This window comes from Lutra lutra, chromosome 7, assembly GCF_902655055.1.
Source record: "Lutra lutra chromosome 7, mLutLut1.2, whole genome shotgun sequence".
In the NCBI taxonomy this organism is placed as follows: domain Eukaryota; kingdom Metazoa; phylum Chordata; class Mammalia; order Carnivora; family Mustelidae; genus Lutra; species Lutra lutra.
The window spans coordinates 135759900-135787388 of NC_062284.1; the positions used below are offsets into that span (position 1 = coordinate 135759900).

The 27489-nt window shown below is 37.8% G+C and overlaps 1 protein-coding gene across 7 annotated transcripts in view; it reads right to left on the bottom strand.

Annotated features, from left to right (window-relative positions):
- PCNX1 (pecanex 1) overlaps positions 1-27489 on the bottom strand; it is a 160490-nt gene that overhangs the window by 93532 nt on the left and 39469 nt on the right. For all 7 annotated transcript variants that reach the window (XM_047735620.1, XM_047735619.1, XM_047735618.1 and 4 more), the window contains exons 3-6: positions 19771-19876; positions 14059-14104; positions 13150-13239; positions 3238-4944 (exon numbers count right to left, since the gene is read on the bottom strand). In XM_047735620.1, coding sequence (XP_047591576.1) covers positions 3238-4944; positions 13150-13239; positions 14059-14104; positions 19771-19876 — 1949 coding nt within the window. The remainder of the gene's footprint in view (positions 1-3237; positions 4945-13149; positions 13240-14058; positions 14105-19770; positions 19877-27489) is intronic.

Sequence of the window (27489 nt, forward strand, 5' to 3'; positions counted from 1 at the left end):
TGAAAAACACAGGTTAAGAAATTAAGAAAAAAAAAATTACAAAGAATAGAGCAAATATACACCTTTCCATTCTGGTTGTTCTTCATAATCTGTTGAATCATGCAGTAAATTAAGGGATGGAAAGGAAAATGGTTTTTTAAGAGCAGTGTAGGCTACACAACATGACACTTTTCTACCATATATAACTTATCTGAAAATTTTCCTTTAAATATTAGCCATAAATTATTAAAGACACACTTTATAATTATAAAAGAAAATTTAAATACAAAAGACATCAACAACAGAAAAATGCTTTAGATTGCACCTAAAACTTTTTTCCTGCCTAAACAGAAAATCTGATGAAATCCAATTTTAATATTTTTTTAAAGATTTTATTTATTTATTTGACAGAGAGAGAGATCACAAGTAGGCAGAGAGGCAGGCAGAGAGAGAGGGGGAAGCAGGCTCCCCACTGAGCAGAGAGCACGATGCGGGCCTCGATCCCAGGACCCTGGGATCATAACCTGAGTGGAAGGCAGAGGCTTAATCCACTGAGCCACCCGGGCGCCCCTGAAATTCAATTTTAACAGAAGTACTTGATTATTGGTGAGAAGTCCTATGAAAACAATCACTTGTGACTGAATATCAAAGGTAAATTATAGGACATACCTATTGCCAAAATAGGATTAAAATCCTATTACTTGATTAAATGTTAATATTTTTCTGTTGGTATTACGTAAGAAATTAGGAATACCAATATTCTTATTTTTACAACTATCGAGTTTCACAATGGCCTGATTAGGAATCTCTGATCTATGTCTAAATTGAATCATTTTCTTCTACTCTAAGGACAGGACACATTTGAGTCTGTACAATAAAAATAGTACCACTATTAAGCATTTCCTATGTGCTAGGCAACACTCTAAGCATTTTCCATCTGGGAATTCCTTCCATCCTCACAGCAACGCTGTGAGACGAGAAGGCTGAGGCTTCAAGAAGTTAAGCAGCTTTCCTACAACAGAGTGCACATACATGGGCAAGGGTGTCCGAGTTCATATTATCATGCTAGATCACCTCCTGTTTTAGAGTACTGGACTCCAGAACTTTAGAGTACATTTTCTAGATTTCATCCTTCCACAATGCCAACATCGTTCAGCTTAAAAATTTAAAAAAAAAAAAAAATCATTGGAGAACTCGTCAACACTTTCAAGTTCCTTAGAATAAAATCTATTTATGGTTTATACATGACCATATGAATGGTCAAACAGCATCCTGTTTTGTTGACATGTTTTAGGAGTATGGTACGTAAGAACAGATAGCCCAGAAAAATATCTCCTAAAGTTCCAGAAAGGACTGTAGCAATTAAAGCTAATATAAACAAATCTTTACCAATTATTTGACATTTTAGGTAATTTTTAATTGGCCCCTCACTACCTTCAATCTTCCAAAAAGCCCAAACAAAACTCTAATAAAATGTAATTAAAAAACCAACTAAATATAAACCCTCCACATATTTAAGCAGTTTAGTTTTACTCTTATTTCATTCTAAAAACAATGAAACTCAAATAAAAACAGCCCCCACGATGTTATCCCTTTGGCAAAAAAATAAATAAAATTTTTTTAACAGCCCACAGACTATCACATTTATTCCATCGAAGTATATGGAAATTTTCAGTTCATCATCTGTTTCTTATTAACATTCAATGAGTTGTTTGTTTTTAAAAAAATAAGAACACAAAAGAAGACAAAACCTGGAATTGGGAAAAATAAAAGCTTATATTAGCCAAAGATCTGCACCAAGAAGCAAATAAAACCTTCCATGTAACTTTTCCTAAAAATCAGAACACCTCATATTCCCTGTGGAAAGGAAATGACATTTTAAATACAAAGACATAAGGATTTACTATAGCTCTTGTCCCTATGTTTTTTTAGTATTTAAATTTCTACAGTATTTAGATTTAGAATAGTAGTATTTTTCTACCATAGCATGTTCATTCTTTTAAAATTTACTTTAATGACACCTTGAAAAATTAAACGATACTTTAAAACCCAATAGTTTCTTGCATAGTCATGAACATTTCTGGTATGACTTGTGTGAGAAATCACTAAAGCATTTCAAGACCTTTTATAAAAAACAGAATGATAGCCACATCAAAGATTCAAGGGAATTTAATTACTATATGGTCAGCAAATGGTTATAATCATTTCCGATATAATTAGTTCTCAATATTCAAGTCTGATAGAATGTCTCTTCTTTAAAGATCATTTTTTAAATTCCCATGAGAAATTAATCTGTGTTAGAAACGACACCAACGGAAACAAGAGAATTTTTACAAGGGATAAGCTTGAATACAGGGAATAAAGTGAAGTATAAAAAAAACTATGATGCCAGCAATAGAAGACGTCCAAATTCTTGTGATCCTACTCAAGAACCAGATTCCATAATAACCACAACAGAAGAAACTAACTATTCTGGGTAGGAGGAAATAGCAAGAAACAACTCTGAAATAAATAAAATGGCCAAAACACTGACAATATAAAACCACCCACTGAATTTTGCACAATTTCCCATAAACCTCAAATAAATAAGCTTTTAACCAAAACACCATCACTGTTATCATAGGGAGCATTATGTATCCACGGAGGGATACTAAATGCCGATATAAACTACAAATTTAATAAACTGTAAGTGAGAAGCTAAAAGAAAAAGTATGTTAATGCCTGATACTTGAATAAGCAAGAAATAAAACCAAAGCAACAGACCGAAAAAGAGGCACAAGTTTTCAAAATACACAGTCAGAGATAAAGTAATATTTGGAAAAATCTTACATAACCGATCGAGTGATCTAATTCTGAAGGCTCCGTGGCACATACTGTATGCGAAATGACTAAAAATGGTCTGTGACCTAATAAATTTCGACATTTTCCTGTTGCTACTCTCGTACAAAGAAAGAAGAGAACCGATTTTTGTTATTCCCGGTAAAACATCAGGAGGTGGCAATGGACTTTTTCAGAAAAACCCAAGGCCCAGAAAGAACTGATAAATTCAAATAACACAACTGAAAATATATTTCTCGGTGTTCATACCACAGCCTCTTCTGAGACAACCATCTCCTCCTACATGGAAGAAAGTTTATTTTAACGGCACCGCGGAAGGAGGGAGAGTAACACCAAGCGGATCTCAGTAAGTACCACTGTCACCCACAGCACGAACAACTGCGGTGACCCGTGGGAAATCCCCTGCCGTGATTTACTTACCTCCACCGCCTGCATCCTGCTCCTCGCCTTCAGGAAACGCAACCGGGCTTGGCAAGCTATTCCTCGACCGAGTGACCGTCTCTAACTGGGAAGCCCGGCCCAATAAAGATAGCTCATCTAGCACCTCTCCCTCTTTGGCCTCGAGATCTGATTTTGAAGTGGTTAAGGGTTTTATACTTTCGGGTGCCATCAGCCTGTTGGAGTCATTCAAACACGCCACCGTGCCACTGTCCAGGCTCAACACCCGGGCCCGAGTCTTGGCACTGTTTGTGCTGGAAGTCCGACGTGCTGTCCGCTTTTTGCCAGCTCCGTCAGGACCCAGGTGGGCTTTGTGTGCGTGCTCGGAGTCAGCACCCCTTTCTTTAGGGATGTGTTTGGTCTTTAGGGCACTGTACCTGCCCTCAGGAGACTGACACGAATGAGAAGTGGTGCTAGAAGAGCTATCGCTGCTGAACTGGTGGGCAGACTGAACACTCGACGCTCTGCTCAAGTCACTTTGGTCACTCGAGTCCTCGTCGTGACAGAATATAGCACTGTGTGGCTTTGTGCCAGCAACACCTCGAAAGGAAACATAGTCCCTGTGCCGACTTGAATCGAAACTGCTGGCCCGTTTTTTCCCTGTCCGTCTCCGGCCTGATTTATGGGCAGAGGCTGTCCGGTGGATCAAGCTCGACGATTTAGGCCGTACGTCCCCTTCCTTTTGCTTTCCACTACTGTCTTTAGCAACTTTGGTGTCCCCTGGAACAGTGGACTTCTCACTCTGCTCCTCTTTGTCTTCGGCAGTTTTCTCGAGTGGTCTGTCCTCCTGTGACGTAAACTCGTTCGCGTGGGGATTTTTATTGGCTTCTTCCGACGCAGAGGTGCTGAGGCCTCTCTGATTGTGCACGTCATCGGAGGTACTGGACTCCTTGGGCTCTTGAACCCCACTGTTGGTACTCACTTCCACGGCGGTCTTCTCGCTGCTAGTCCTTTTGTCACTGGTACAGCTACTCTTGTCCTCTGGGTCAGCACAGCCCTCTTTCTTCCTGCCACCTTTCTGTCCTCCTCTAGGAGACTCCTCATGCTCCGACAGGATGCTCTCTATGTGAGTTGAGCTGGTCTGCTCACTTTTGTAGCTGCTGACCGTACTGTTGGTGTCACGGTCCGTCCCACTGCAGTAGCTCTCTGTTGACCCGCTACTCCGTGTGCTCAGGCTCCTCAGGCTGTCCATGCTTTTGTCTGCTTTCAAAGGTTTGCTCTTCCCACTTCTTGGAGGTGGATGAGAATTACTGTTTTTCAGCTCAGCAACAAGCTGAAATTCCCCAGACAAACAAGAATTTTCCACCAAGGATTCTTTGGATCCAGAATGAGGCTTGGAAGATTCTAACTCACTAACTGGATCCAAGCCCCGTCTTTGCTGATAGAGGGGAAAGTCATTCAGGGAAGTATCTGGGAAAGCCACCGCAGAGCTAGAAGTCCGTGGTACCCCTCGTGGCCGGTGATCTTTTCTGTAAGAGTGTGAATGTAAAGGGACGAGAGAAGCTACTTCCGTATCACAGGCATTGGACAGAGACTGATCGATGTGGTGGTGGTGGCTGTGACTCGGCAAGCTCACTTTGTCACTGAAGTCCCTTGGTAAGTCCTGCCCACAGGAGGATAAGGAAGGCTGAATGGAGATGAAGGAATCATTGGAGACCAGACGGAAGAGCTTCCGATCAGTTGCCAGATCTGTTGCAAACACATATTTGGAAATGTTAACAAAAATCTATCATCTGCTTTTCTACTGCTTAACAATGGAAAGAACTCACACCACACCGAAAAACGAGGAAAAACAAGTTCCCAAGTAGTTCACTGAATTAAAGTTGGCCAGTCATTCCAAAGAGCTGGTTTCTATTTCACAGCTGCACAAAGAGAGCATTCTACTGACAGAATGAACTAAATCTCTAAATCCTCGAATGGCCGGAGAAAAGGTTTCATAGACTATCAACAATAAGAGGCAACACAGCATTATATTTAAAACAGAAAAACTCTTTCTTTCATAAAGATTTTATCTGAAGTGGGGCGCCTGGGTGGCTCAGTGGGTTAAAGCCTCTGCCTTCGGCTCAGGTCATGATCCCAGGGTCCTGGGATCGAGCCCCACGTCGGGCTCTCTGCTCAGCAGAGAGCCTGCTTCCCTTCCTCTCTCTGCCTGCCTCTCTGCCTATCTGTGATCTCTGTCTGTCAAATAAATAAATAAAATCTTTAAAAAAAAAAAAAAAAGATTTTATCTGAAGTAATTTCTACACCCACTGCGGGGCTTGAACTTACTCTCCGGAGATCAAGAATCACACACTCCACCGAATGAGCCAGCCCGGTGCCCCAAAAAGCGGCCCTGGATTTTTATGTAAAGTGTGTCTCTAGCTTACTAACTGCATAGCCTTGGGTTACCTTTCCAAGCCTTGGTTTCCTCATCTATAAAACAGGACCTCACAATCATTAAGTAGCACCATGAAATAACTGAGTTAATGTGCTTTAGCATATACACGGCTTGGCACAATGCCTGACACGATTAACAGTAGCTACACTGTTTTAGTTCACTAACACAATACAAAATCTTTTTTGAAAAACTAATGTGATTACCTTATTAAAAAAAAAACCCTAGAAAGAGGAAAAAAAAAAAAATGAAAGGCTGAACAATCCCCAAGAAAAACATGATACAATGATGTAAGATTTTGCTGTTCACAATGACCAAAAAGATTAAAATAGTTGTGGAGCAAAATATACTTTCTCTTTCATCATTCATGCAACAATTACAAAATACCTCATGAAAAACTACATTATCCTTGTCAGACTATTCCTCTAACCCTCCACTTAGGGCAGTGATTAGTGACTTGAATTTCCATACTCACTATGTACACAGATATAAATAAATTCGCCTACCTACCTACATTGTAATTCTCTTGAAACACAGCCTGGCAACTGATCTGTACGACAGCTGACTTTTTATACACTTTTGACAGACAAGTATAGCTGAATCTGCTGTTAGTTCAATAAAAAGAAAAATGACTATTTTATTTGTTAAAAGTGCATAGTAAAAACACAATGATAGATTCTGCAGTTAAGTCAGACCCCTCTCAGGAGAATCTCAATAATAAAAGCATACCCTTCCCAAGATTGATATAAAATAAAAATGAATTACTAGAAATGTGTGGGTACTTTTAAAAAACCTAAACCTAGACTAGATTTAAATAATTAAAAACTTAGAAACAGTTTCTAGAATATACCACATAAATTGATTTATAAATGACCTATCAGGCTCTATCTTAGGTTTAAAGTCTTCAGCTTTAAGTAAAATTCATGTTCTTTATCCAGAACAGCTGCCACTGTACTTGGGTTCTAAATATCAAAATTTAGGGGCGCCTGGGTGGCTCAGTGGGTTAAAGCCTCTGCCTTCGGCTCAGGTCATGATCCCAGGGTCCTGGGATCGAGCCCCGCATCGGGCTCTTTGCTCAGCAGAGAGCCTGCTTCCCCCTCTCTCTCTGCCTGCCTCTCTGCCTACTTGTGATCTCTGTCAAATAAATAAATAAAATCTTAAAAAAAAAAAATCAAAATTTAAAAGTTAGCATATTTAATCTTTTGTAATATTAAATTATAAAGTTATTTCTAAAAACTCTCTATAGCTCTACTAAGCAATTAGAAACAGTGGATTCATATTTCAAAGTTATGGATTTTATAGAACAAAAACTTAACTGAACAAGTAACTGAAAATCATTAATTCTAATATACAAGAAAAAACTTTTTTAAAAAATGCTAATAACCAAAACCAATTCCCTTCTAAGACATTAATAAACCAGAAATATAAGTTTTCATTTAAAAAGACACAGCCAAACTTACTGTAATACATGTACTCTTTTCAATGTGGCTAAATATACCATAAAAAAATTTAATCTTATCAGGAAGAACTTTAGGTGGTTTTAGGAAATTTTCAAATAAATATGCTTGCTTGGATGTTTTTCTTACTGGTAGCAATATAGTCAAAGACAGGCTCAAATCAACACAAAGAGATACTATTTTTCATAAGCAAAATTTTTTTTCAATGACTGCTACTTCCTGGCATTTAGGATAAGAAAGGCATGCAGGGGCGCCTGGGTGGCTCAGTGGGTTAAGCCGCTGCCTTCGGCTCAGGTCATGATCTCAGGGTCCTGGGATCGAGCCCCGCATCGGGCTCTCTGCTCAGCAGGGAGCCTGCTTCCTCCTCTCTCTCTGCCTGCCTTTCTGCCTGCTTGTGATCTCTCTCTGTCAAATAAATAAATAAAATCTTTAAAAAAAAAAAACAAAAAAAGAAAGGCATGCACACATACTGCTTGTCCTGGTGCAAACTGGTGTAACCTTCTATAAAGCAATCTAGCAATATGGCCAAAAGTCTTCCAAAGATATACTCACCCATTATCACTCATCTTTTTCTAGAAATTGCTGCTAAAGGATAAAATCAGGTATGTATATAAAGTTTTGGCCACAAATTGTTCTTTTCCGATTATTATAAAACTTAAAACCTTAAAGTATTAAAATGTCCAATAAAAAAAGGTTGAATAAACTAGACTGTCTATTAAAACATCACACAGGCACTAAAAATGTTTTCAAAGATTACATAACTCATAGGGGAAAAATTAGTTTAGTGAAAATGATGATACTATATAAAAAGTATGGTTCCAATCTGTAAGAGTTAAAAATATTGAGTATATTTGCATATGTGTATAGGAATATTAAAGGTAAGATACCTACGGCATGAAGTCCTGACATGCTATGTAACATGCTAAGTCAAGGAAGCCAGACACAAAAAACCACATATCCTATAATCCCATTTATATGAAATATACAGAATAGGCAAATGCATAGAGACAGAAAATAGATCAGTGGTTGCCAGGGGCTGGGGGTCAGAGGAAATGGGGAGTGTAATGGGTATGGGTTTCTTGTTGGGGTGACAAAAATGTTCTGGAATTGGATAGCGGTGATGAGCATACAACCATGTGAAATTACTAAAAATCACTGAAATGCATACTTTTTTTTTTTAAGATTTTATTTATTTATTTGACAGACAGAGATCACAAGTAGGCAGAGAGGCAGGGAGAGAGACAGAGGGGGAAGCAGGCTCCCTGCTGAGCAGAGATCCTGACGTGGGAACAGGCAGGGCTCAATCCCAGAACTCTGGGATCCTGACCTGAGCCGAAGGCAGAAGCTTTAACCCACTGAGCCACCCAGGCACCCCTGAATTGTATACTTTAGAAGAGTGAACTCTGGGACACCTGGGTGGCTTAGTCAGTTAAGCATCTGTCTTCAGCTCAGGTCATGATCCCAGGGCCTGGGATTGAGCCCTGCCTCTTCCTTCCTCTCTCTCTCTGCCTGCAGCTCCCCCTGCTTGTGCTCTCTCTCTTACTATCCCTCTCCCTCTATGTGTCAAATAAATAAAATCTTAAAAAAAAGTGAATTCATAGTATATGAATTATATCACAATACAAAAATAATTTTTAAAAGTGATGCACCAAAAAACATTATTTTGGTGTCAGAAGTGTGAATTATTTTCTTCATATTAACTATTTTTTTCTAAAATTAACATATGTTACTTTCCAAAACAAAAACCACATTTCCTCCTCTCTTCTGGATCATCTCCATCAATTATAAAAACAAGCTGTTCTCTTACGCATTCTTACAAAATCCAAATCTCTCCTTTATCCTCCCTTCCCCTTCTGGCTTTCACCTTCCATCTCTGACCCTCTTACACAAATTCACCAAAAATAGTCTGTATTGCCTCTTTTCAGTTCTCCTCTAATTCTCTCCTACTTGTATTCTGACCCCTCTCATGAATATGCTTATCAAGGTCACCAACAACCTCTGCACTGCTAATCTCAATGTCAAGTCTCAGTCTCATATCACCTGGCTTATGAGTAATGTCTGACAAAGCTGACCACAGCACTCTCCTTGAAAAACTGGCATACAACACTCTAGGTCTTCCTGCACCCCACCAGTTGCTCCTACTCAGTCTCCTGCACCTATTTTTTTTTATTTTTTATTTTTTTAAAATTTTTTATTATCATGTAATGTATTATTAGCCCCAGGGGTACAGGTCTGTGAATCGCCAGGTTTACACACTTCATAGCACATACCTTCCCCAATGTCCATAACCCCACCACCCTCTCCCTAACCCCCTCCCCCTGGCAACCCTCAGTTTGTTTTGTGAGATTAAGAGTCTCTTATGGCTTGTCTCCCTGCCAATCCCATCTTTTTTCATTTATTCTTTTCCTACCCCCAAACCCCCCACATCGCCTCTCAACTTCCTCATATCAGGGAGATCATATGATAATTGTCTTTCTCTGATTGACTTATTTCGCTAAGCATAATACCCTCTAGTTCTCCTGCACCTAACAAACTGGAGCGGCTCAAAGTTCAATCCTGGGAACTTCTCATTCCATCTATACATCCTCTTTTCTATCTCTCGTCCAGTATTCTGGTCCCCTGATAACTAAAATTCAGGAATCCTTGTAACTAGTTTCCTCCATCTTCTAGCCAGCCCCCACACTCATATGGGAATAGGCTAACATACTGATCTTAGGTAAGGAAAACATGAGTGTGGCCGGAGAGGGAAACTGTACGTAAGTCCTTCTTCACAGTGAAAAAAGCAGAACCCACATCCCTACATCCTCAGGTCACACTCAATCACACTGAATCATGTTGATAAAACGAGTGCCAACTAATCACTAACTGCCAACCAACTAGAGGTCGCTTCCTGTAAACCCAAACCAGCTAGAGAACTTAATGCGCCCCAACTGATAATTAAGCCAGAATGAACATCTGCCACTAGGTGGTGCCAAATCACAGCCGCGACCAACAAATTTGGATCAGGACGGGCGGGCAGGACATGGGAGTTCCAGGTTAGGCTAACTATGCCGGCTTGCCAGTTAGTTTATGAACTTCATGATAACCCATTTTGCTGGTATCTATACACTGAAAACTCCTAGTTTCAAAATCTCAACCCATACTTCTTAAATGAAGTCCAGACCTAATTATATACTAATTACTGTCAGTTGGAGGTCTAACAACATCTCAGACTGATGTGCCCAAAACTGACCTCCCTATCTTATCCTGATCCCTGCTCTCCCTGCTTCTAAATCTGCTCCTTTTCAGTTTTCTCCCTTCCCATCTTCCCCATCACTGAACTCAAAAACCTTATAGTCATCCATGAGTACTATTTCTCTCACTAATGTATCCATCAACATCAAGATGGCCTCTCATTAATATCTTCTACATACACAATCAGACTACTTCTCACTGCCCTCATCTGTGCCCTGGATTACTGTAATCATCCACTAACTAACTGGGCTTCCTGATTCAGCCTCTGCCCTTTTTAATCTCAACACAGGAGCCACAGTGATTCTGTAAAATTGTAACTGACATCACGACACTCTTTCTGCTCAAAACCCTTTGGCAGTTCCTCATCTCACTGGGAATTAAAGCCACATCCTTATTTATTTTTTTTTAAGATTTTATTTCTTTATTTATTTGAGAGACAGAGAGCACACGCATGAGAGAGAGAGAGCATGGGGGTGGGGAGATCGGGCAGCAGAGAGAGAGAAAGGGAAAAGCAGTCTCCCAGGATTCCAGGATCAGACCTGGGCCAAAGGCAGATGCCCCACCAACTGAGCCACCCAGGTACCCAAAACCAGAGTCTTTAAAATGGCTTACAAGGCTATGCAATTTGTCCCCTTACTTACTTTACACCAACTACACAATTTCTCAACCCTGACAGGCATGTTGTAACTTTAAGATTCTTGCCGATGCCGTTACCTCTGCATAGTCTCTCCCTCCAAATACCCTGATAGCTCACTCCTTCACCTCCTTCAGATCTTTGCTTCCGGCAAGGCTTTCTTCCCTTGACCACTCCATTTAAAACTAAAACCCTCCCAGTCCCCACCATTCCCTATCCTCTGTCCCTACGACTGCATACAGATCTGACTTATACTGGCATGATTCCATACTAGTAGTATAGAAGCCACATAACGTTAGAATTTTTTGTCTGTTCACTGATTTATTTCCTGTACTTACAATGGGGTGCTCTGAGCACATAATGAGTACTAAATAGTATCTTTTAAATGTTATCTTTGTGTGTTATCTGCTGAATGTTTAATGTTATCATATTAAAATGATAGAAGTTACAAAACTATCTAAGAGTGGTGTAACAGAAATTGAAAGCATGATTCAAAACTAGACTTCAATGATAGGACTGCCATTTTGTACCTATCTGACTTTGGGCAAGTTTCTTATAACCTCTAAGCCATGATATGTTCATCTGTAATGTGAGAATCATATTATTAACCTCAAATGCTTATAGTGAAGGTTGTGTGTATGCTTACAAAATGCTTAAAAGAAGACCTAAACCACCAGGTGACAAACTAAGAGCCATTGAGCCAACTTGGCCCTCTGCCTGCTTCTGAAAAAGGCTTTAGTATAACACAACCATGCGCACTCATTTACGTGCTGTTTATGGCTCCTTGTGCGTGCTACAATGGCAGTGAAGTAGTTGCAAAAGAGACCATATGGCCTACAAAGCTATCTGACCACTTACGAAGAAGTTTGCTGACCCCTAGCCTAAATAATAGTGTGTGCTCGGTAAGTGTCAGACATCACTGTCTACGTCAATATGAATCTGCAGGAGAGGCTTGTGTGCATATAATTCCCAACACAAAAGACTATAAAACTCTTGCTTATGCGTGGTACTTTCCAGATACAAAACAAAGAAATAGGACCCTAAATGCAGTGGCACTAGCCCAAAATCATTACCTAATTTTTGAGACATTCTAATGATTATATATCACAGAAAACAATACTGTAATTCTCAAACTTATCAATTCACCTTAACCTTTTATAAGAAAATAGTTTCTATATTATATAGTGTGTTTGGAAGTTTTTTACAGGGGAGGGATATGTTGGCAGGAGTAGTCCATAAAAGAAAATAAATGATGGGGTACTGCAATTCCAAAAAGCAGTTATAGCACGATAAACTTACATTCCAAGTACCTGGAACAAAACATGCTTGTAAGAATTGGTTGTTAATAATTGCTTGTAAAATATTAAATAGGAAAATGTCATAATTTAGAAAGCTATTTGTAACTATAAATAAATTTCCTGTACTTAATTATGAAACTTATCAGCCTGCCTGCCTTCCAAAAACATCACACATAGGCCAATAAAAACAACAGGTTAGAAACAAGGAAACAGGTTTCTGTCTCACTGATTATGTAACTTGGGATAATCTCCATTTGAAAATGGAATAACATATCCATCCTTTCATGTCTGAAAATTAAAAATGAAACATAAAAATGTGACATCCTTAAAAAAAAAAAACAAACTCCATTAAATCCAAAATACTGATTTATAAGGAATTGAATAAGGAGAGAAGGAAAAACACTTAAAGTCCAAATTTCCATTAAAAATCTGCTACAGGAGGCACCATGTCAGAGGCAGACACAGTTTCTCTGTAAGTCCAACAAGTTAGTTCTCTATTAAAACATACTGTCGGGTAAGATATAGAGCAACTAACATTTAGAGGTCATACTGGATGGAAAGTAACAGTCTTACATACTAGGTTACTAAACTAGGCAAGATGCTCTGACCCACTACAGACTAGCAGATTATCTCCCATCTCACACTCACTCCAGGGCACAGGCTCATAAAATTTTTCTCTCCATGTCGACTTGGCAGAACATGTGTAACTGAATTCCAGAAAGCTAAAGTACTTATAACACTGTTTTACTATTATCCTAGTTAATAACTTTATTTTAATGTTGCTTAAAGATATCATATTAAATTATTATAAACTTCTGCCAAAATCAAACAGCATATTCTACAACCCACCGTGGCCACCACAATATATAACATCAGTGTGAAGTATAATATTCTTACCTTGTTCTTCACTTCCTTCCTTACAAAGACTAGAGCTCTGGCCCAGACTTAAACTGATATCATCAGACGTCTTAGCGGTGTCTGTATCTCCTACGAAGTTAAGAGAAACATGTGAACACATTATTTTAAAAGTAAAGTCTGTACAGGGTGGCATAACAAGGAAGGATTATCAACTACACTAGTTTACTATATACTATACTAGCATACGATGTCTATGAGAGCAGATTTTGCATACCATGGGTGCGATAATGGATGATGCACTGAACTAATGGGAAGCATCATCGACTATGAGACCACATCTTTATTCTCACAGCACTATAAACCAAATAATACAAAAAGCTTCATATGGTTAGCTAATAAAGCTTTCTTTAAAAAGAAGCACTTTCTTAAAAGAAATGGAAATTATGTAATAACAAAACACTATACATTTCCTTCCCCAGGAAAATTATAAAAATGCCCCTAAAAAAGTATAGGGTAAAAAAATTTATCTGAAATAGATGCAAGTAAAAGGTATATGTGAGATGTACAGAAAACATTTTCCCTCTTTTTTACTGTATTATTTGTACCCAATTTAAAGGTTTCACATTGAATTACTTGGTTTTCCACATATCTCACCAAAACCCATGAAAAGTATTGTCTTTCAAGGCAGAAAGTTTCTTATATATCACAACCTATAATTAACACAATGTAATGCAAATATTCAAAGATGTCTGTGAGATTTGGATGGTGAAAGGAGAATCCAATATAAATCAAGTAAGTAACCTTTAACATAAGATACATAACTGCATCTACAAATTAATTTCAAGAATGATCTTTCATGACATGTGAATATATGGTATTCAGTTTTCTTTATTACGTCAAAAATGCAATGGAATGTCACAGGCAACTTTCAACTTAGATAATGTCTACCTTTAATAGTTGCTGCTGTTCCAAGACGAGAGGAACCAGATCCAATCTGAAAATATTATATTAAGGAAAACTAATTAAAATGCTATGTCATTATCAATATGGCCTAGCAAGACCATCAGGCTAAACAATCATATTATCAAAACACACTATCAGTCACTTATATAGAAAGATACCCACTGCGCATGCTGCCTCAGAGCCACATAACCTGTTTGCTGTGGCACATTCTGCACGTCTGCTGTAGATGTGCTAGGGCACGGAGTCCCTTTGCTTGCTCAGGACTGACGGGGCCCACAGAGCGGGATGCCTCCTCCAACACCCAGCAGTCCACGACATACAATTACTTTTTTTGTATTATATCATGACATGCTCATATTAGAAATAAAAGCAAAACCCGGTGTTAAGTCTATCTGAAACAAATTTAGACTTATCAGGGCATGTAAAAGGAAGCTTTGGGACAAAACATTAACATATGTTACAAACAGCAACCTAAATCTTACTGTCAATTGTTACTGTATCAATATGCACTTTCCTGAGTTCTAGACAAAAGTAAGTACTTCTTTGTTGACCACTATAACATATTTAAAAAGAATAAAACACTAAAGGATCCAAGTAAAATGACTGTTTAGCACGAACTATTAAACAGACAACTAAAACCTACTGAGCTTTTAATGCTTATATTCAGATGATATAACACCTCCCTAAAATCTTAGCCTTCATTCATTATACCACCATAAAAATCATATAAACAAATACCACAAATTCCACAAACACATTAAGGAAATCAAACATAATAACATGACAGTTACTAAATCCACAAGTCTTAGTAAATTTCTATAACCTGTCTTCAAGGGATTTAAGAAGAACACAGTCAAGCAAATTTAATATTTTAGAATAAAATTAATATTCATATAATACTTTGTATTTTACCAAATCCTTTATTTGTGTGTGTGTGGTTTTTTTTTAAGATTTCATTTTTTAAGTAATCTCTACATCCAACTGGGGCTCAAACTCACAACCCTAAGATCAAGAGTTATACATGCTCTCCTATCTGAGTCAGCCAGGCAGTCCCCAAATCTTTCCTTTCTTTGATTCAACTGATAGAAGTATACAGTAAGAAACTTGCTCAAAATATAAGTTAATATTGAGTTTGAAGGGACATGAGAGTCCTTCTTGATCTGGATGGCAATTAAAAGGTATATACATATATAAAAACCCACTGTGGCTGTACACTTAAGTGTATACTATGCTGTATGATAGTTTTAGGTCACTGAAAAAGTCAGTAAAAACAAACATATGCAAACAGGTTAGAACTAGTGCCTTTTGATGTGGCCAATAAAAAAAAAAATGAGTTTTGCAACATTATTTGATCACTTTATTAAGCTGATGCTCCTGATTTTTTCCTAAGTTCTGCTTTCAATTAGCCACAAAACGTACTGCAACTAAACAGAAACACGCCAAAAAGCATTTTACTGCAAAATAAAATTTCATGCTTATCACACCTGGTAAGTTATAGAATTAATATATGCTATTTTTCACTAGTATAATACATATAGCTCCCTAGACAAAAAAAAAAGTAAGCAAACAAACAAAAACACATTTTATAAGCACACCATTCTAGAAATTTAAACCTAAAAAACAACTTTTGAATACTGGTATACTAGCCATTTGCCTACAACCACAAAGTGTTCCCTTTTCTTTCCTTAACAAGCTTCCTACTTTGTTCAGATGTTGGGTGTGTATCTTTTGATCTACAAAAAGTGGGCCCTGGTTTTGGTCAGTGAACATGTGCGAGAGTCTGCTGGCGGGCTTCAGGGAAAGATCTCTGCATGCCTGAGAAGACGACAAGCAAGCGCAACTCTGCCCACACTGTTGCCGGCTTCTTACATTTTGACAGGGTCATGACTGACACTGCAGTGCTCATCCCACAATCTGGAGGGAAAAGCCAACCCAAGACCTAACATGACTGAATGGCTGAACAAATGGCCCACAGCCGCCTTCAGTCTTGGAGGACAAACACAGACTCTCATTTCTTTGAGTCACTTAATTAGTTGAGTTCTATTGCTTGCTGACAAAGCATTCTTAATGGATACAATGGTGGTTATATTTTACTCTTCATGCTTTTCCGTATTATTTAAATTTATCCCCACCAAATATAAAAGAGTCAGGACTATTTATGTCTGAAACAGAGGACTCAGAATACAGTACATCCAAATAGGGGAATGCATTCCCCCAAAATGTCACTGTAGAAAAACACTGAATGTCATTAACATTCATGATATATTCAACAAAGAAAATCAAGTTCCAAACAGCATGAACACTATAATCCCAACTTTTTAAAAAATGGTTTTTGATTATGACATTAGGGATGATTTTATTTTCTTCTGTTTGCTTTCCCTCAGTAGCTATTTTTCTAAAAATGAGCACATTTAGAAAAGGAAAATTTTACAGGAAAAAAAGGTGTTCTGCACCAACCAGAATGGTTCAGTTGTTTCTTCTCTTTGGTAAGTGCCACAGGAAAGGTCAGGAAGGATTATGGGTGTCAGAGGAGAAAAATTCTTCCAACTACATAACAATCTGGCAAATCTTTGCCCCTCCTTCTAGCTGGAAACAATTATTATCTCCTCTAAAATCATTAACCCCTTTTCTGTACCATTCCTATGACAATTACTACTTTGTATCTTAGACTTAATATTTCCTTGGTAACATACATCGTATGTATAACTTTGGTTACTTACAACACATCTACCCTAGCACTGTAAACTCTGTGATGGTAAGACCCATTCCCCACTCCATTCAAATAAACTGACTTGAAAGCTATTGGGCACTAAAATATATGAGGGAAGACAAGTGACAGAAGGAAAGGGAGGTACCGGATAATAAAAAACAAGAAAAAAGAAAGGGAAAGGAAATAGAATAGAAGATGGAAGACAGAAGGGCAGAGGCGGCAAGAAGGAAAGAATGATAATGGCTAAGACACAGCCACCATACTCAAGTTCACTACCCAGTAGAGAAGACATTACATAAACAACTATGATAATGTTTAGTAAGTGTCATATAATAAAACATGGACAAGAAGCACAGTATGTCTACTGGTAATGGGATAAAACTAAAATGCCAAAATCCAAGTAACACAGTAACTTCCGATATTTGCCCATTTTTATTCAAGAGTTAATATTTTAAGAAAAATCAAATTGGGTATGTTGCATATTTATGTCCGGACAAGCTTTAATGACACTCAGGATGGGAGTCCCTCCCTAAAAAAGTAGGGGAAGTACCAACAGACACGATGCCATGATAGAGCTACTGAAGATAGCTGGCTACTGCTGCTCCCTTTCAACTGTCCTACTGGAAAAAAGAAAAAAAAAAAAGTTTGGCTCTCCAAAAGACTGTGGGAAAAACATACACTTAACTCCCCCGGTAATCGGACATTGCCAACATCTGTAATCCGACATTGCCAACATCTGTCAGTATGGACAAAGGCCAGCGTTAATTAAGCATACAAAACACACAGCCATATTTAAAGATTAAGCCATTTCATTTCATAAAGAGACTGGGAAACCAAAGCCAACCAAAGGAGGATCAAGGATAGTAATACTTCTCTTCAAACTGATTTTGTAAAAATTGAAACTTAAAAGGTATGGATGTAATTAAAATGTCACAGCCCTTTGCAATAATGTTTCTTTTTTATTTTACTTACTTTCTGAGAGAGAGAGAAAATACACTTGGGCAGGGGGGTGGGGCACAGGAAACGGGAGAGAGAGAATCCTGAGCTCAGGGCTCGATCTTACAACCCTGAGATCATGAACTGAGCTGAAATCAAGAGTCTGACACTTAATCAATGGACCCACCACCCAGGCATCCCACCATTGTTGTTGTTTTTTAACTCTAACATTTCCCATTGGCTTGTTACAGAAAGAAGACAAATTTAAGGACATATCTGTTCTATACCACACTGAATCAAAACTAAAATTGTGACCAAAAATTCATGCACTTTAAGTTTAAATCATGAAACACAATTCAAACAGAGGCAAATCTATCAAAATATATTAGGAAACAAAACCCTAGTCAAGATTTTGATTCACAGAATATGGTGTTTTCCCCAATATTTTTCCAAAGCAGTGTAGGGCTAAACTAGGCGGAACAGTAATACTGTGAAGCAGTCGGGATAACTAAGTCCGCTACCTCATTATTTGTTAAACGAAGAGCCAGGTCAGCTTCTATCTCTAAAGTTCTATTATCTGTATAGATAAAGATAATTAGACCTGTTCACTGAAAGTCAACTATGCACAAGGCGGTCTATTGGATCAAGGAGGAAGAAGGAGAACCGACGCTGTGGGGGATTACAGGCTGCCACACATGATCACACACCAAAGCGCGAAGTGCTAATAAGTGCGCCCTCTGCAGGAGAAAGAGGCAACAGCTCAAGGCCTCTGAAAATCCTGAGAAACCGGATGGTTGTAACAAAAGTTAGAGTTAGGAGGAAGAGAGATCTCAACCCACAAGCAGTGTGGAACAGTAGAGAGACTGCACTGAACATCAAGAAGTGAGGTCCAGACCCTGATAAAAATCTTATACGTACTGAAAGGGCTGACGGAAGAACCCACCACACGCCGTGGTTAGCTAACACTGGACTATGACAGGACCTCTAAGGTGCTCGCTAGGTCTCCTCCCTTGAGCTTCTCCAGCGTCACTACCTCCAGCTACCTACCAGGCTCATCTGCTGAGAAGGCAAGCAGGCGTTAGTGGGACTTGGACTCTTGTGGGAGATGTTCAGGACAGGGGACAGAAATGCAGCCGTGAAGGCCCAGCTGGGGTTAGAATGACAGCACAGCTGGCGTCAGCCAAGTTGTGAGAGCAGATTTTCAGAGTTACTATTTTAAGTTAAACGTTACAGAACAGAAAGACATTAAAATTGGCAAAAGCAGATCTGTATTCTACATCTAGCTCTAACACCAACACCTTGAGCAGCAATTCTGAGAACATTTTATTAAGTGTAATTAACACATTAAATTAGTTTCAGGTGTACAACACATTGCCTCAACAATTCTATACATTACTTGGTGCCCACCACAATAAGTGTAGATTTTGAAGAAATTACTTTTTTTTTTTTGCCATGTTTAAGCTAGGAATAACCCCAGATACCTATCTCCCTCCAATACCAAAAATGTGAAGGTAAATAAGAGTGCAAGTGAGGGTCTAATTTTCCTAAAGGCATTCACCACAACTGTCATGGTCAAAACTACCCTAGGCAATGAGCACGAGGCGCATGCTCAGCAAAAATGTACTTAATGAAAGTGAAAATTTAGTTAAAAATAATACCAATGACGATATTATTAATAAACAATTAAAAACTTAAAATCAGGGGCGCCTGGGTGGCTCAGTGGGTTAAGCCGCTGCCTTCGGCTCAGGTCATGATCCCAGGTCCTGGGTTCGAGCCCCGCATCAGGCTCTCTGCTCAGCGGGGAGCCTGCTTCCTCCTCTCTCTCTCTGCCTGCCTCTCTGCTTACTTATGATTTCTGTCAAATAAATAAATAAAATCTTTAAAAAAAAAAAAAAACAAAACTTAAAATCAGCTCAAAAACTTAATTAAAGATAATTTAAAACTTGAAATCAGCATGATATACCCAAACCCAACTGACTATTACATATAGAATTACTTAAGACCACCATCAGGAGAAGGGAAAAATACAAAATAAAATCACAGGTTCCTACCTGGTTGCTTGGATCTAGGCCAGCGTAAGAATTTCTTGAACTGCAACCAACTGGAGGTGTGGCCTCTCGAATGAACTCAGACATTTCAATCCCTCCACCAGGATCACTGTGCGAAAAAATGAGAAAAAGAGAGAGTAATTGTCATTATTCTGCCATCAATGGTTTTTTGTTTATTATTTTCTAAGTTATTATACCTTTTTCTATAAAACTGAAAGGCTCTAATTTCTAACAGAGCAAACAGGAATTTTAAAAAAGATCATTCTTCATTTGTAAGTCTTATAACCACATCACTACTTGAAAATATTTAAAACTCTCTCCCAAACGGTCTACACCTAATCTGACATTAGTAACTCACCTTAATTATAATTATAGATGCTAAATACAGCACATAGTTTATGACATGTGCCATAAAGCCATTCTAGCAAAGACCTGATTTGCCTTTTGTTTCCCAAGAGCACAGAGCGACTGGCCGAGGCAAACAGAGAAGGCAATCAGATCTCACCCACCTCTCTCCAGAAGCACAGTCTGGCTGAGCAGCATGACACTATGAGGAACATGCAACAGTCCACCTTGTCAAGCTAACGCTGTCTGTATTTTTTATGTTAACAGCATTTAATTAGGGATACTAACTTGTTTTATAGAAGGAGAAAGCTAAGATTTCAGATTTGTATTGAGTTAGAAGGCTTAAGTTTAAAAAATAAAATGATGTAGTAAAACAGGTATTAGAAAGATAAGAGAGAAGTACTAAGTTCAAACATATGTTGAGTACTTAAAGTCTACACAGAGTACTTAAAGATAAGAGGATCTAAAATTAGGGGAAAAGATCACACCAAATTTCAAAAAACTTAGAAAGTTATAATAAGATTCCTCAGGAACATAACTTTTAAAATAACGCAGTCCTGTAAGTTACCAAAATCCCATTTTTTTACCCAAAGATTATTACTCATTCTACCTGGTACATACAGAGGAAATATGTGATAAACTTTTAAGTTACTGTTATCAAGGATAAACGTTCCAGTATACATGCTAGAATTATAGCAGATATAAAGTATCTTGCCATCCAGCATCTAGTTCAATCATCTGGTTAACAAGACCACCAAAAAGCAACCCAAAATTCTTCTGTTGAGCCACCTCATCCCAAACTCGCATATGGTTTTGGGTAACGTTGACCACACACTCAGGTCTAGGGGTGAGCGCTACTGGCCAAAGCCAATCAGCATATTCCATCCTTTTGGTCATAGAACTTAGTCCTAGCACAGGCACAAGACCTAACTCAGGCTAGTATGAATCAGGCCAGGAGTTAAGAGAGGTTGTTTCTCTACATCTGCTAGTCTTAATGCTAGTCTTACTGCTGAGCAGTCTTAATGCTGAGAGATTTAAGGCCTGGCGCTGCTGCAGCCATTTTACAACAGTATGGGGGTGCTGTCCAAGAAGTTCACTGGAAAAAATGGAGACCAGCCTGGTAAAGAAAGCCAGATCGTGAAATGACTGACACTGCATCTTCCCAATTCGAAGACATCCCTCACACACAGACTTTTCAGTAGTGTGCCATAAATTCCCATAAGCCTATTTCAATGAGGTAATCTGACAGCTGCAATCAAAAAACACAGGCAAAATAGAATTTGCTTACAAGTATGCCTTCCATTTATAAGTATTTATCACTACAGCTATTCTAGTGACTTTTAGTATTAATGGTCTCATAACTATCATGTCCCTGTTTACTTAATGGGTTCCCAATTCTAGGCCACTAACTGCAGTTAGTTAACTCATACTCAGTAAAGAAAATCAGCTTTCTAACTTGCTATCCACTTATACAAATAAAATATACCGGAACTCAGTTACAAATCTCATAGCAATTCAGCATGCAAATGTCCATGTGTGAGAGAGGTGAACCATACTCGAGTTTCTTGGCTGTTTGCTGTTAACTCATACAGGACACGTGGGCCAGAATGAAAAATCTTCTAATTTGGCAAAATCTTCAGTGTGTATGTAGAGACAGCTATCACCACACTGAATGCGTGGTGAGTACTAACCAGCAACATCACCGTTCTCTCCCCCGTTCTCCAGAACGCATTCCCTAAGTCAGATTCCCGGAAATCAGAAGACGGAGAGTAAGGCAAAGATTAAAGAATACAATATTCAACCCCAGAAAGGATAGAGAGCCTCACCTTTCCTAGTTTATATACATCAACTTTATTGGTATATGATTCACATATCACCCAATTTATCCATTTAAACTGGTAAATCTATAGTTTTTAATATATTCATAAAGTCATGCAACCATTACCATAGTTCATTTTAGAACATTTTTATCACCTCAATAACAAACCCCTTTAGCTATTACCCCCCCTTCCCTTCCCATCCACCCCCAGCCTTAAGTAGCCAGAAATCTGTATTCGGTCTTTATATATTTGCCTATTTTGCATGTTTCATAGAAATGGAATCATAATATGTATGTTCTTTGTGACTGGCTTCCTTCACTTAGCCTCAAGTTTTCAAGGTTAATCTGTGTTGTAGCAACTATGAGTACTTCATATTTTTTATGGCCAAATAATCCTTCACTGTATGGATAGAACACATTTTGTCAACTCATTTGTCAGCTGGTGGGACAGTATTGCCTACTTATAGACACCACTTCTGAGAGCAATTACAAATGATTACAATCTGAAGGTTAAGTTATTATAAATAACAAATAAAAGCAAATATTTACTAAGCACTTAATACATTCCAGTCATAGGGGCATGTGCTTTATTTGCATTTTCTCATGAAATCTCCTCCTAAGACCTAAGATATAAATACTTATCCTCATTTTAGAGATGAAAAAACTGAAAACCAAAAAGTGCACAAATCTACGGTCTCACATTGGCATATGGAGTTCAGGCGGGAAGGGAGGATACAAATAATATTTACACAGTACTCTACAATCGGTTATATGTTTTCTCTCCCCCACAGAGCTGAATGTAGGTACCTACAGCCAATGAGAACTGAGACAAGACTTGAACTCCCTGTCTGTACAGCTCTAAAGTCCACTCTAAAACACTCTAAAATACTTGTCTTTTAAAAAGAAAATTTAGCATTCAAGTTTTCTTTCCATTTCAGAACCAAAAATAAACACCATTGTCTAAAACAGGGTTTTTTAACCTCAGCACTGTTGACATTTGGGGCCACTTCATTCCTGACCGTGGGGGACCATCTCGCATGTGGCAGGATGGTCAGCGCTATCCCTGACCGCCATGCTAAATGCCCCCAGCACTTGCCCCTGGTTGTGATAAACAAAAATGTCTCCAAATATTGCCAAATGTCTCTTTGTGGGGAAAATCACCCTCAGCTGAGAAACAATGATACAGAACTTGCCCAGGGGCCAACACTGAGCGGGCAGGAAGTATTAAAGGGAGTAAAAAAAGGAGGAATGAAAAAATGGATAGCTCCTTTTGTAACGAAATAATCCTCTAGCAAAATTACCAGACCTCTCTTCTCTACAAATTCAGAAGTAAAACTTTAGCCAGCGGGTCACTGTCCTAAATATAGCTAAACACACAAAATGGCTGAGTAAGAGTTTCTTTATTAGCAAGACTTGCAGATTTTTGGCAATGGCAATTTCAGCACATACCTGGAAAGTATAGTAGTTTACAATTCTCACAGAAGCAAAGTGGTCTACTGCAGTAAGCAATACACCAAATTCAGGGAATCTCTACCTTTATGCCTTAATTTCCCCATCTGTTAAAAAAAAAAAATACCAGGTACACGGAGAGGCAGAAAAGCAGAAGGGGTCTAATCTGAATTATAAAGGAGATTTCACAAACCTGATTTGTTGGTTATTAGTATCATGAACTGCTCAGGCTTTAATGAGAAACTTCACAGCACCATTACACTACTAAATTTGCAAATCTAATGTAGATCATAATGATGTTCATAAAAGTATGAATAGGTAAAAACAAAGTCCTTAAACAAATCTTCAAAAGATTTTCCCTAAAATTTACCCACATATAGTTTAAATACTTAATTTACAGTATTTCAAGCACTACAGTCATGAGAAACAGAAAATATGGGCTCCAAAATATTTGTATTCAAATCCTAAAATCCAGTGTGCTAATTTCCTCTCCTGAAACATTAAAAAAGTAATACAAATATTAATGACTTTCATTCTTTCTCTAATAAAGATTAAATAAGGATTTTTGAACTGCTGTACCAGAGCCGACAACCATAAGGCTCAAGTCCTCCTGCGTTCATTCATTCATGCAACAAACTGACAACTATACTGTACCAAGCACAGTGATAGGCTCTGGAAATGAAATTATTTTCCTGTCCATTTCTTCTCCTCAGAACGAAATGTGAGTCCAAGTGGGAGGGCGGGGGAAAACAGGTATCAAGAACAAAAATCTCCAAAAAAGATTTCATTTAAGGGTGAAACTTCAAAACACTTGAAGATTAGAAAAACACAAGGATATAAGCCAAAACTATTTTACTTTAACCATGGGCTAGAAGTCATAGCCTATGAAAGTTAAACTACTGTAAGGACTAGAAAGGAAGAAATAAAACTGTCGTCACTTATAGAAAATCAAATACCTATAAAGTTCCAACATTAATAGGGGAGTTTAGTGAGGCTGCTGGATAAACAGGAAACTGTTATATTTAAAGGAGAAAAAAAAACAGAAAGGGCAATTATGAAACATTTCTGTAATGAAAACGCTATAAAATAATTTGGCAAATTTAACAAAAGCTATGCAAGTCTTTTAATGAAGAATTGATATATATTTACTGAAAGATATTAAAGAAGGCTAAGTAAATGGAGAGATTCAATATTGTAAAGCTATTAATTCCCAGCAGAGGAATCTACATATTCAATGTTATGTCTATAAAAATCCTATGTTCTTAAAGACTTTGCCCAACAGGCTCTAAATTCTATATCAAAGAACAAAGAGCCAAGAGTAATAGTCACTCCTGAAAAAGAATAAAGTAGGAGGTCTGCCCCACCAGACATCAAAAGTCATGTCATAAAGCTACAATAACTGGGACAGTGTGGTAATGACAGAGGCACAAACAACCAGATCAACAGAACAGAACAGAGAGCCCATAAACACACCTACCATATATGGAAATTTAGCTTATGACGGAGTGAGTACTAAAGATCACCAAGGAAAAGACAGTCTCTTTAACAAACACTGATTAAACCAGTTACTCATAAAGAAACAAGAGTCCAATCCCTACCTGACACTATAAATAATTTGAACTGAAATCCAAAAACAAAAGAAATATGACTTTTAAAAGAAGATATAAGAGAATATATTTCTTATCTTTGTGTAGGAAATAACTGCTTAAACAAGACACAAAAAATGCTAATTATGAAAAAATGGTACATCTTGAATTTTAGAACATATGCTAATCATAAATCCCCTGAAGGAAGGCAAAATGGCAAGACACAAACTGGGAGAAAATGTCCATAATGTATATAACCGATAAAGTAGTAGTATCATGAATTTCCTTTTAAAATTCCTATTGTTCAATAAGAAAAACACAAGTCCAAAGAAAAATGAAACAAGACATGAACGGGCCTTGGAAAGAACAGAAAAACTAAATGGACCAAGTGGTGTATGATAAGATGCCCAACCTCATTAGTAATCAGAAAGTTTAACTGAAAGTCCCAATGAGGCACATTTAACACTTATTTGAATGGCAAAGTTTTAAGGCTTATCAAAACCAAATAATGATGAAGATATGGAACAACAAGAACTTTCACATACTAATGGTGTGAGTATAAAGTCCCAAACAGGCTGGAATTATCTAATAAAACTGAACATGAAAATACCCTATGAATCAGTTTATATTCACTAGATATCTTGTGTACCAAGAAACACATATAATAATGTGTCTTCAGAACACATAGATAAATAAAATGAACAAGTAAATTGTAGTCTATTCCCACAGTAGTAGACCGTACAACAGTAAATATGAATAAATGAAAGCTATATGCATCAACATAAATAAGCCAATAAAATACAATATTTCGGACGAAAAAACCCCTCATAGAGGAATACATATAGTATTATTCTCTTTGGGATATCCTAAGGCAGATTAAAATTAATATGTTTAGTAATATGTACAAAGACTGGATAAAAAAGAAAAGCAAGGGAATTATTAACATAAAATTCAAGATAATGATCATTCTTGAAGGAAAAAGAAAACAGAATGAAATGGGAAAGAGGTATGTAAAGGCTTATACGGTATTGGTATAATAACCTGTTTCTTAAGTTTTGTGGTGGGTAATCAAATAGTCACTTTATTATTATTCTCTAAATCATACTGAATGATATGATTGATAAGCTATTTAGGAATATATACATTTCACAATAAAAATTTTTTAATTTTAAATTTTAAACTGAAAGAAAATGGAAGAACAATTCGTAATGAAAGGAAAGGAATTAAAAACACAGGGACAGGGTGCCTGAGTGGCTCAGTGGTTAAAGCCTCTGCCTTCGGCTCAGGTCATGATCTCAGGGTCCTGGGATCGAGTCCCACATCGGGCGCTCTGCTCAACAGGGAGCCTGCTTCCTCCTCTCTCTCTGCCTGCCTCTCTGCCTACTTGTGATCTGTCTGTCAAATAAAAAAAAAAAAAAAAAAAAACACAGGGACACCTGGGTAGCTCAGCTGGTTAAGTGTCTGCCTTTGGCTCAGGTCATGATGTCAGGGTCCTGGGATCAAGCTCCATGTCCTTGGGCTCTGTGGTCAGCAAGGAATCTGCTTGAGGATTCTCTCTCCCTTGCCCTCTGCCCCACCCCCCCTTAAAAGAAAAGGAAATGTTCTAAATGCTTTATATGTATTATCTCTCATCCATTCTTTGTATCCTATATCATAAGATACAGTATTTTGGGGGAAGCCTGGGTGACTCAGTTGGTTAGACGACTGCCTTCAGCTCAGGTCATGACCCCGGAGTCCTGGGATCGAGTCCCCCACTTCGGGCTCCCAGCTCCACTGGGAGTCTGCTTCTCCCTCTGACCTTCTCCTCGTTCATGCTCTCTCACTGTCTCTCAAATAAATAAATAAAATCTTAAAAAAAAAAGATATAGTATTTTTATTTATATATTTTTATTTATTTATTTATATGTATTATACATATTTATATTTAGTATATATATATACTTCTAATTTTATTTATTCATTTATTTATAATATTATTTTATTTATTTGCCTCATCATTCAGGTGAGAAAGCCAAGGCATAAAAAGCTTAAGTAACTCCCTCCAAGGTCATACAGTCAGGAAGTGATTCAAGCCCTAGCAGATTAAGTGCAGAGTGTACATTCTGTCTGCTTACTCATGATACAAGGATATTCATTTCCTAATAAAAGTAAGATAGACTTAAGAAATACATAGAATCCATAGAAAATATGTGAAATTTTTTGAGACAGGTAAAAAAATGGATATATACACCATGTCCCTGATGAGACTTCATATTTTAAAGGTTAAGTTTTCTCCATATTGAATATACTTATCAAGTCTAATGGAATTTTCTGGAGGATGAGCAAAAGGGGCATCTCACAAAAAACTATGTACAGCTGACCCTTGAACAACACAGGTTTGAAACACGCAGGTCCACTTACATGTGGATTTTCTACATTTTACAGTACTGTAAATGTATTGTCTCGTCCTTATGATTTTCTTTAAAAACAGTATCTTTTCTCTAGCTTACTTTATTATAAGAACACAGTACATACATAATACAT